Source organism: Rhinopithecus bieti, unplaced genomic scaffold (genome assembly GCF_001698545.2).
Source record: "Rhinopithecus bieti isolate Rb0 unplaced genomic scaffold, ASM169854v2 scaffold_33326, whole genome shotgun sequence".
Lineage (NCBI taxonomy): Eukaryota > Metazoa > Chordata > Mammalia > Primates > Cercopithecidae > Rhinopithecus > Rhinopithecus bieti.
This window is the reverse complement of record NW_016814921.1, coordinates 759,989-771,958: the sequence shown is the minus strand read 5'-3', so window position 1 is coordinate 771,958 and position 11,970 is coordinate 759,989. Positions and strand designations below refer to the sequence as shown.

At 36.1% G+C, this 11,970-nt stretch overlaps 1 protein-coding gene across 1 annotated transcript in view; it reads right to left on the bottom strand.

The window, feature by feature from the left end:
- BLTP1 (bridge-like lipid transfer protein family member 1) overlaps positions 1-11,970 on the bottom strand; it is a 233,207-nt gene that overhangs the window by 62,181 nt on the left and 159,056 nt on the right. Inside the window, 2 exon segments of the mRNA XM_017852605.1 lie at positions 1,651-1,836; positions 5,187-5,284. Coding sequence (XP_017708094.1) covers positions 1,651-1,836; positions 5,187-5,284 — 284 coding nt within the window.

Here is an 11,970-nt window from a genome sequence, read left to right as displayed (position 1 = left end):
GAGACCACTGAAACAGAATAGAAAAGCCAGAATTAAAGCTAAATACTTACAGTCAACTGATCTTTGACAAAGCATACAAAAACATAAAGTGGGGAAAGGACGCCCTATTCAACAAATGGTGCTGGGAAAACTGGCAAGCCATATGTAGAAGAATGAAACTGGATCCTCATCTGTCACCTTATACAAAAATTGACTCAAGATGGATCAAAGACCTAAATCTAAGACCTGAAGCCATTAAAAATTCTAGAAGATAACATCAGAAAAACTCCTCTAGATATTGGTTTAGGCAAATAATTCATGGCCAAGAACTCAAAAGCAAATGCAACAAAAACAAAAATAAATAAATGGGAACTAATTAAACTAAAAAGCTTCGGCACAGCAAAAGAAATAATCAGCAGAGTAAATGGACATCCCACAGAGTGAGAGAAAATATTTGCAAACTATGCATCCAACAAAGGATTAATATCCAGAATCTATAAGGAACTCAAACAAATCAGCAAGTAAAAAACAACCCCATCAAAAAGTGGGTAAAGGACACGAATAGAAAATTATCAAAAAAGGATATACAAATGGCCAACAAACATGAAAAAAATGCTCGACATCGCTAATGATCAGGGAAATGCAAATTAAAACCACAATGTGCTACCATCTTACTCTTGCAAGAATGGCCATAATTTAAAAATCAAAAAATAATAGATGTTGGCATGGATGTGGTGAAAAGGGAACACTAACTGCTGGTGGGAATGTAAACTAGCACAACCACTATAGAAAATAGTACAGATATACCTTAAAGAACTAAAAGTAGAACTATCATCATTTGATGCAGCAATCCCACTACTAGGTATCTATGCAAAGGAACAGAAGTCATTATATGAAAAAGACACTTGTACAAACATGTTTATAGCAGCACAATTCAGAATTGCAAAATATGGATCCAGCATAAATGTCCATCAGCCAATGAGTGAATAAAGAAAATCTGGTATATATACACCATGGAATACTACTGAGCCATTAAAAAAATGAAATAATGGCATTTGCAGCAACTTGGATGGAGTTGCAGACCATTACTCTAAGTGAAGTAAGTCAGGAATGGAAAACTAAACATCATATGTTCTCACTGATAAGTGGGAGCCAAGCTATGAGGATTCAAAGGCATAAGAATGATATAATGGACTTTGGGAACTCTGGGGAAAGGGTGGGATGGGATGAGGGATAAAAGACTACACCTTGGATACAGTGTACACTGCTCAGGTGATGGGTGCACCAAAATCTCAGAAATCACCATTGAAAAACTTATTCATGTAACCAAAACCCACCTGTTCCCAAAAACTATTGAAATAAAAAATTAAAATAAAAATATAAAAAGATAAAAAAAAAAAAAGAACTGATTAAAATAAAAAAAGATACAAGCAAATGCTCATAAAGATACTGGATTTTTATGTGAGCGCATCTGCACTAAATCATCACAACACACACATACGATATTCAACAAAAGGCCAAGGTAAATGAGTTTCATTGAATTTATAATCAGAAACTAGGAACTTAAACTAAATATTTTTGTAAATATAATAATACATAAGTTAAAATAGTTAAAATTGATGTGCGAAATTTAAAAGCCATAGTTCTAACATCAACATATTCTGTACTCACCTGATGTTTGACAATTTGTCCTAATGCCAGATTTAAATCCACCTGGCATTTGCCAAATAGTTTCAGATAGCTGCTACTTCCTGGTGAAGCTTTGGTTTGAAGTCGGTTAGAAAGTTCCAATTCAATCAATCCAGTTTCAAATCTTACAGCTCTCATTGATGGAGTAGTGGCCGTTACTTGAATACCCTAGCAGATTATATGTTAGGAGGGAAAAAATGAATCTTAAATCAACAACATATGCCTACTCAAATGTAGTCTTTCAGTATATGACAAATAAAATAGCCATGTTTTAAACCATGGAGATAATGTGGGTTTGGTTCCAGACCATTGCAATAAAGTGGGTCACACAAATTTTTGTTTCCCAGTGCATATAAAAAGTTATACTATAGTCCATTAAATGTGTAATACCATTATGTCTAAAAAACATTGTATATACCTTAATTTAAAAAATACTTTGGCCAGGCATGGTGGCTTACGCCTGTAATCCCACCACTTTGGGAGGCTGAGGCAGGTGGATCACTTGAGGTCAGGAGTTTGAGGCCAGCTTGGCCAACATGGTGAAACCCTGTCTCTACTAAAATACAAAATTAGCTGGGCATGGTGGTGCATGCCTGTAATCCCAGCTACTCAGTTGGCGGAGGCAGGGGAATAGCTTGAACCAGGGAGGAGGAGGTTGCAGTGAGCCGAGATCACGCAACTGCACTCCAGCCTGGAGACAGAGCGAGACTCCGTCTCAAAAACAAAACAAAACTTTATTGCTAAAAAATGCCAACAATCATCTGAGCTTTTAGTGTGGAGGGTCTTGCCTTGATGTTGATGGCTGCTGACTGATCATGGTAGTGGTTGTTGAAGGCTGGGGTGACTGTGGCAGTTTCTTAAAATAAAATAACAATGAGGTTTGTGTAACTGATTGACTCTTCCTTTTATGAAAGACTTCTCTGTAGCATGTGATGCTGTTTGATAGCATTTTACCCACAGCAGAACCTCTTCCAAATTTACAGTCAGTCCTTTCCAAACCCTGCCCCTGCTTCATCAACTAAGTTTATGGAACATTCTAAATCCTCTGTCATTTCAACAGTGTTTACAGCATCTTCACCAGGAGTAGATTCTATCTGAAGATATAATTTCTTTGCTCATCCATAAGAAGTAACTCTTAACCCACTCAAGTTTTATCATGAGATTGCAGCAATTCAGTCTCATCTTCAGGCTCCATGTTTAATTCTAGTTTCCTTGCTATTTCCACCCTAGCTGCATTTACTTCCTCCACTGAAGTCTTGAGTCCCTCAAAGTCATCCATGAGAGTTGAACCAACTTGTTCCAAAGTCCTAGTAATGCTGACATTTTGACCTCTCATGAATCAAAATGTTCTCCCTTCCAGAAGGTTTTCAATTTACTTAGCCCAGATCCATCTGAGGAATCACTATCTATGACAGCTGTAGCCTTACAAAATGTATTTCTTAAATCATACACTTGAAAGTTGAAATTACTCAATTCATGAGCTGCAGAAGAAATGTGTTAGGCATAAAAATGTTAATTTCCTTGTGAATTTTCACCAGAGCCTTTAGTGACCAGGTGCATTGTCAGCGGGCAGTAATATTTTAAAAGGATTCTTTGTTCTGAGCAGTAGACTCATAGTGGACTTAAAATATTCAGTGAACCATGTTGTAAAAAGATGTGCTGTCATCAAGACTTTGTTGTCCCACTGATAGAGCACAGGCAGAGATTTAGCATAATTCTTAAGGGCCCTAGGATTATCAGAATGGTAAATGAGCACTGGCTTCCACTTGAAGTCACCAGCTGCACTTGACCCTAACAAGAGTCAGCCTATCCTTTGAAGCCAGGCATTGATTTCTCTCTAGCTATGAAAGTCCTAGCTAGCATCTGTTTCCCACAGAAGGCTACATGGAAAAATCCGTCGTTTTGTGTAACCACCTTCATCAATTATTCTAGCTTGATCCTCAGTTTGCACTTTTATGTTACGAAGACAGCTTCTTTCCTTAAACATTATGAACCAATCTCTGCTAGCTTCCAAGTTTTTCTTTGCAGCTTCCTCACCTCTCCCAGCCTTCACAGAATTGAAGAAAATTAGGGCGTTGCTCTGGATTAGGCTTTAACTTAGGGGAACGTTGTGGCTGGTCTATCCACACCATTCAAACTTTCTCCATATCTTCAATGAGGCTGTTTGGCTTTCTTATCATTCCTGTGTTCATTGGAGTAGCACTTTTAATTTCGTTTAAGAACTTCACCTTTGCATTCACAACTTGGCTAACTGGTGCAAGAGACCTAGCTTTCAACTTTTCTTGGCTTTTGACATACCTTCCTCACCAAGCTTAATCATTTCTAGCTTTTGATTGAAAGTGAGAGATGTGCAATGACATTTAACGATTCAGTATGCTATTCTACATTGGTGCAGTTCCTGGTGCCCCCTAAACAATTACCGTAGCAACATCAAAGATTTCTGATCACAGATCATTATAACAGACATATAATACTAATGAAAAAGTTTGAAATATTGTGAGAATTAGTAAAATATGACACACAGAAAGCGAATATATGCTATTGGAAAAATGGCACCTTCAATTCGTGAAAAAAACCTCAACCTGTGAAATACAATAAAGTGAAGTTCAATAAAACAAGGTATGCCTATATAGGATATGTCTAATGAACTGATAAAACTGGCAACATTAATTTCTCATGTTAGTCGCAATTTTTAACCCATTATGTTTCATTTTGATATTTTGTATTTAAAATTTAGTGTACAATGGATTGAATACATTAAATGCAATTAAATAACTTTTATGAACACCAGTATCTTAAACATTGGAAATATTAAGTTTTCTATTAAAATAATATAGTCTTTGTTTTGTTTTGTTTTTTAAGACAGGTCTCACTCTGTTGCCCAGGCTGGAGTGCAGTGGCACAATCAGAGCTCACTGTAGCCTTGAACTTCCAGACTGAAGCAATCCTCCTGCCTTAGCCTCCAAAGTAACTGAGACTACAGGTGTATGCCACCCACCTGGCTAATTTTTTTGTTTTTTCAAATTTTTTGTAGAGACAAAGTCTCACTATGTTGCCAGGGCTGGTCTCGAACTCCTGGGCTCAAGCAATCCTCCTGCCTCAGCCTTCTAAAAGTAATACAGTTAACTGGAAAAGTGAATAAAATATTTCTTGCAGAGTAAATTATAACAGCAGTACTTGAAGAAAAACAAAATGTTTGTCAGAAGGGAGTGGTTGAATAAACTGTTACAACTGTACAATATATAATACAGATGTTCAAGAAGATAAAACTAATCTAAATAAACTAATATGGAAAGGTATCCAATGTATAAATATATGCATATATAAGAATACTAACAGGAAAAAAGGCCTAAAGAATATTAAAATAATACTGTTAAAGCTTTTCTCTGAGTGGATGGAGTTATAGATCATTTTTATTTTCTGTTTGGTAATTTATGTAAGATAGAAATTTTCTATAACAAGCATATATTAATTGATTAGAAAAGTTTTTATAAAAGTATCATTATTATTTATGTTACCTTGAACTGCAAGTTTAGGGAATAGAGGAGGATTTTAGGCTTATCTCCATCTGCTGTTCCATCATGTTCATTCCAGAGAGGAATAGGCTGCTCCCCACCTAAAGGAAAGAAGGGTTTGGGACAATTTTTTTTTTTTTTAAGGAAAAAAATAACTATTTTGTGCATTTAAAAAAAAATCGTCACAAAATATTTTCTTTTTCCTGACCACTGATAGAGAAATCTTTAGCTAAGTTACATTTAACTGAGGCAGATATATGAAAGATAGGGATAATTCTGCATATGTAGACATTTATTAATAACATTTTATATTCAATTAAAACATTGTATGTATTATTGAACCAAAACATATGTTTATACATCTCAGAAAACACATTTGAGGGAAAAAAGTAAACTGGACTAATTTCTTCAACTAATAATGTGAATTCTGTTGCAGGGGTCCTGGTGATAAAGTTACTATTAAGAGAGCATTTTTATTTTATTTTTATTTTTTTTGCCTGGGCAATGTGGCATACACAAAATCATGTTCTAATATCTTAATATCTTACTTCTGTTTCCACTTCTCTTTCCACTGATTTGAAAACATTCTGCCTGCCTATCTTTCAAATATTCTGTCTTACAGTGATTAATCTTTTTGTACACATGTTGAGTTTATCATCATCCCAGGGAGTCTGTATAGGTGGGATGGAATTTTTTTTCCCCTATTAGGGACCACAGATATTATCAAAATAACTAAGAACCAAACAGATAAAAAGCAGATTTTGTTTGTTTTGAAAGAGAAATTAATCTTTTTTGGGCTTTTGAAATTTAGGGGTCAAAATCTATTCAATTAGTACTATGATAAAAATATTTTTTAGTTTTCTACTAGAACAGAAAATAGGAAGAAAATAGAGGCAGCAGTCAACAGAAGGTACATCCAAGACAAGACTGAGAAAAGGTAGACAAGGACATAATTTGGCCCCTCAAAAAGACCTTTGTACATAAAGATGAATACACCAGAAAGAGAATGAAAGAATGATATGAATGAAGAGATGGGAAGTAAAGTATTAAGGATTTGTGGATCAGTTATACCAGAACATATTAATTAACATATATTTGGGAGAGGCACAGTGGTTCATGCCTTAATCCCAGCACTTTGGGAGGCTAAGGTGGGTGAATGACCTGAGGTCTGGAGTTCAGGACTAACCTGGCCAACATGGAGAAACCCCATCTCTACTAAAAATACAAAAAATTAGCTGGGTATGGTGGTGGGCACCTGTAATCCCAGCTACTCAAGAGGCTGTGGCAGGAGAATCACTTGAACCCAGGAGGCGGAGGTTGCAGTGAGCCGAGATGGCGCCACTACATTCCAGCCTGGACGACAGAGACTGACTCAAAAACAAAACAAAACAAAACAAAACAAAAAACCATGTATTTGTATTTTGGAAGAATAAACTATATGTGTCTTTGTAAACTATATGTGTCTTTGTACACTTAGTGCCTACCTGTAGGCTTGTACCTTTCCTCCCTGAGCTATCCTTCTCTAAAATATATAGCGCACAGATTACATTTTCTTTTCTCCAACTTAATTAAGTACTTCTCTCTGCCTCCTAACTCAAATCTACAATCATCCCTTACCTAAGCTTCATCACTGATGACCCTACCTACAGCCATATACATACATACATATATGTATGTGTGTACTGTGTGTATATAATATCACCCACCTCCCAACCCAGCTATCAAGTGCCTCTTCCCATCCCTGTTGTCTCTATCTTCCATCTACTACCAGGAAAGCTTCTGCTGTCTTATATTATGCTTTTCATTTCCCTGATTCTCTAACTTCATTTGCATATGGCTTTTTGTTGCCATTATTATTTTGAAATCTCAAATTCATTCATTCCTTTGATCCAGTAGTAGATGGTGTTTAGCTTACTTTTCAATGCTATTTCCAAAACATTAAACTACTACTCTCTCTGCTTTTATCATTTGAATTCTAAACCACAGCCCTCTTACACATCACTGTTCCTTGAGCTCACTTTCCTTAAATGACTTTATCCCCTCACTTACGTTCTGTTCTTATTCATTTTTTACTCCTAGGTAGATATGTGTAAATTCTAATACCTAATATTTGCTTACTGAGTGCATATATGTATCAATTCTAATACCTAATATTTGAGTGCTTACTAAGTGCCAAGTGCTATTCTAAGTTCTTTATCACATTTTGTTTATTCAAACTCTTTCTGATACACCCTTATCAGCATTTGGTCCTTCCTTCCTCCATGATGTTTGCCAAAAAATACACATTTCTGTTATATTAATTTATCTAGACAGCAATTTCCCTAATTAAAGAATTCTTAAGGCGAAGGGCCATATATATGCGGATCCTAGCAAGCAGTACCTTAGCTAACCCTCAGTGTTTTCCTGAATGCAATGATTAAGCACTATGTTGCTTGGTGATCCAACTCTTCATCTTCTGTCATTTCTCCAACATACTCCTCACAATAATTACTGTGAGTCTTTATAATTTTCCTCATACTCCTACAATTCTTGTCTCATTCTCAGTAAATAAATGTGTCTTTCAGTCCCAGTTTCTTGCTATTTTCTTTCATCAAGCTGTCCCTCTCTTTTGAAAGGCACTCAATCATCAAAAAGCATCAGGTCAAATCATTTCTATGCCTCAATACATCCTCTATTTGTACTACTTAACTTCTTCATTCATCAAACGTTCACTGAAATGTTTTTATTATTATATATTCAAATACCTAACGTTCTAAACAGAAGTATAAATTCAATAAGTCTGGTAATTTTTACCCACATATCTTTGTAATTTGCTCATCACCTAATTTGGGGTCATATGTTTTTAAAGTTCTGAATAAGTAACTATGGAAGGGATTATAGGATCTTCTTTTATGTTTTCCAAGATACAGTTGCAATTTCTACTCTGAAATACAGAATGAGTTATGTTATAGAGAGGAAAATATTACATGAAATAATGTCTACATTTTGAGGATTTGTTAGAATACTGCCACTAAAAATTGTTTATGACTCTATGTATATCTTGGCACTTTCTTACAGGATGGGTGAGATTAAGCTAGGAGAGTTCTCAGTTTCTCTTGGCTCTATAGGCAAGACCATGGTTCAGGTTATTTAGGAATCATCATGAGATACAACAAACACAACACAATAGGTGAGCAAATAAAAACTACGTGATTCTAATTTTGAAAGTTAGCTGTCTTATCTATTTGTTCAATTAAATAATAAAAAATATTTTCTCTAAGTAATAAGAATCAAAACAAATCTGAAGAAAATATCAATCTACTATTATGATCTATCTATGTATCTAATACTGGTTACTCTTGTCTTTTCTTTTCTTCAACCTTTTATTTTAAGTTCTGTAGGATGTGCATGTTTGTTACATAGGTAAATGTCTGCCATGGTGGTTTGCTGCACACAACCCATCACCTAGGTATTAAGCCCAGCATCCATTAGCTATTCTTCCTGATGCCCTCCCTCCTGCTGTCCCCACCAACAGGTCCCAGTGTGTGTTGTTTCCCTCCCTGTGTTCATGTGTTCTCATTGTTCAGCTCCCACTGATAAGTGAGAAAATGCAGTGTTTGCTTTTTTGTTCCTGCATTAGTATGCTGGGGATAACAGCTTCCAGCTCCATCCATGTCCCTTTTGTGGCAGCACAGCATTCCATGGTGTATATGTATCATACTTTCTTTATCCAGTCTATCATTGATGGGCATTTAGGTTNAATTTTGAAAGTTAGCTGTCTTATCTATTTGTTCAATTAAATAATAAAAAATATTTTCTCTAAGTAATAAGAATCAAAACAAATCTGAAGAAAATATCAATCTACTATTATGATCTATCTATGTATCTAATACTGGTTACTCTTGTCTTTTCTTTTTCTTCAACCTTTTATTTTAAGTTCTGTAGGATGTGCATGTTTGTTACATAGGTAAATGTCTGCCATGGTGGTTTGCTGCACACAACCCATCACCTAGGTATTAAGCCCAGCATCCATTAGCTATTCTTCCTGATGCCCTCCCTCCTGCTGTCCCCACCAACAGGTCCCAGTGTGTGTTGTTTCCCTCCCTGTGTTCATGTGTTCTCATTGTTCAGCTCCCACTGATAAGTGAGAAAATGCAGTGTTTGCTTTTTTGTTCCTGCATTAGTATGCTGGGGATAACAGCTTCCAGCTCCATCCATGTCCCTTTTTGTGGCAGCACAGCATTCCATGGTGTATATGTATCATACTTTCTTTATCCAGTCTATCATTGATGGGCATTTAGGTTGATTCCATGTCTTTGCTATTGTGAATAGTGCTACAATGAACATACGCATGCATGTATCTTTACAATAGAATGATTTATGTTCCTTTGGGTATATACCCAGTAATGGGATTGCTGGGTCAAACGGTATTTTTGCTTCTAGATTTTTGAGGAATTGCCACAACACTGTCTTCTACAATGGGTGAACTCATTTATGCTCCTACCAACAATGTGAAAGCATTCCTTTTTCTCTGCAACTTCGCCAGCATCTGTTGTTTCTTGACTTTTTAATAATAGCCATCCTGACTGTTGTGAAATAGTATCTAATTGTGGTTTTGATTTGCATTTCTCTGATGATCAGTGATGCTGAGCTTTTTTCATCTGTTTGTTGGCCACATAAATGTCTTCTTTTGAGAAGTGTCTGTTCATGTCCTTTGCCCACTTTTTAATGAGATTTTTTTTTCTTGTAAATTTAAATTCCTTGTAGACTCTGGATATTACATCTCTGCCAGATGGATAGATTTCAAAAACTTTTCCCCATTCTGTCTGTTTACTCTGATGGTAGTTTCTTTTGCTGTGCAGAAGAAGCTCTTTAGTTTAATTAGATCATATTTATCCATTTTTGCTTTTGTTGCAATTGCTTTTGGAGTTTTCATCATGAAATCTTTGCTAGAGCCTATGTCCTGAATGGTATTGTCTAGATTTTCTTCTAGGGTTTTTATAGTTTTGGGTTTTACATTTACGTCTTTAATCCATCTAGAGTTAATTTTTGTATAAGGTGTAAAGAAGGGGTCCAGTTTAAATTTTCTGCATATGGCGAACCAATTTTCTCAGCACCATTTATTAAATAGGGAATCCTTTCCCCATTGGTTTTTGTCAAGTTTGTCAATGATCAGATGGTTGTAGGTGTGTGGTCTTATTTCTGAGTTATCTATTCTGTTTCATTGGTCTATGTGTCTGTTTCTATAACAGTACAATGTTGTGTTAGTTATTGTAGCCTTGTAGTATAGTTTGAAGTCAGGCAGTGCGATGCCTTCAGCTTTTTTCTTTTTGCTTAGGACTGTCTTGGCTATTTGGGCTTTTTGGTTCCACGTGAATTTGAAAATCGATTTTTCTAATGTTGTAAAGAGTGTCAGTGGTAGTTTTATGGGAATAACATTGAATCTATAAATTACTTTCGGCAGTACGACCATTTTCACAATATTGACTCATCCTATCCATATGCATGAAATGTTTTTCCATTTGTTTGTGTCCTCTCTGATTTCCTTGAGCAGTGCTTTTTAGTTCTCCTTAAAGAGGTCCATCGCTTCCATTGTTAGCTGTATTCCTAGGTATTTTATTCTCTTTGAAGTGACTATGAATGGGAGTTCATTCATGATTTGGCTCTCTTCTTGCCTGTTATTGGTGTATAGGAATGCTAGCAATTTTTGCACATTGCACAACTTTGCTGAAGTTGCTTATCCGCTTAAGAAGCTTTTGGGCTGAGACGATGGAGTTTTCCAAATATAGGATCATATCATCTGCAAACAAAGATAATTTGACTTCTTCTCTTCCTATTTGTATATACTTTATCTAGCCAGACTGCCCTGGCCAGAAAATCCAACATTATGGTGAATAGGAGTGGTGAGAGAGACGGCATCCTTGTCTTGTGCTGGTTTTCAAGGGGAATGCTTCCAGCTTTTGTCCATTCAGTATGATGTTAGCTGTACGTTTGTCATATATATCTTATTATTTTGAGGTATGTATCTTCAATACCTAGTTTATTGAGAGTTTTTAACATGAAGGGATGTTGAGTTTTATCAAAGGCTTTTTCGGCATCTACTTAGATAATCATGTGGTTTTTGTCTTTAGTTCCATTTCTGTGATGAATCACATTTATTGATTTGAACCAACCTTGCATCCTGGCGATGAAGCCCACTTGACTGTGGTGGATAAGCTTTTTCTATGCTTCTGGATTTGGTTTGCCAGTATTTTGTTGACGATTTTTGCATCAATGTTCAACAGGGATATTGGCCTGAAGTTTTCTTTTTTTGTTGTATCTACGTCAGTTTTAGGTATGAGGATGATAGTGGCCTTATAAACTGAGTTAGGGAGGAGTCCCTCCTTTTCATTTTTTTGGAACAGTTTCAATAGAAATGGTACAAACTCTTCTTTGTACCTCCGGCTGGACATGAAATTCTAGGTTGGAAATGTTTTTCTTTTCTTTTTTTTTTTTTTTATTATACTTTAAGTTCTAGGGTACATGTGCATAACGTGCAGGTTTGTTACATATGTATACCTGTGCCATGTTGGTGTGCTGTACCCATCAACTCGTCAGCACCCATCAATTCATCATTTATATCAGGTATAACTCCCAATGCAATTCCTCCCCCCTTCCGCCTCCCCAGGATAGGCCCCTTTCCGAGTCCAAGTGATCTCATTGTTCAGTTCCCACCTATGAGTGAGAACATTCGGTGTTTGGTTTTCTGTTCTTGTGATAGTTTGCTAAGAATGATGGTTTCCAGCTGCATCCATGTCCCTACAAAGGA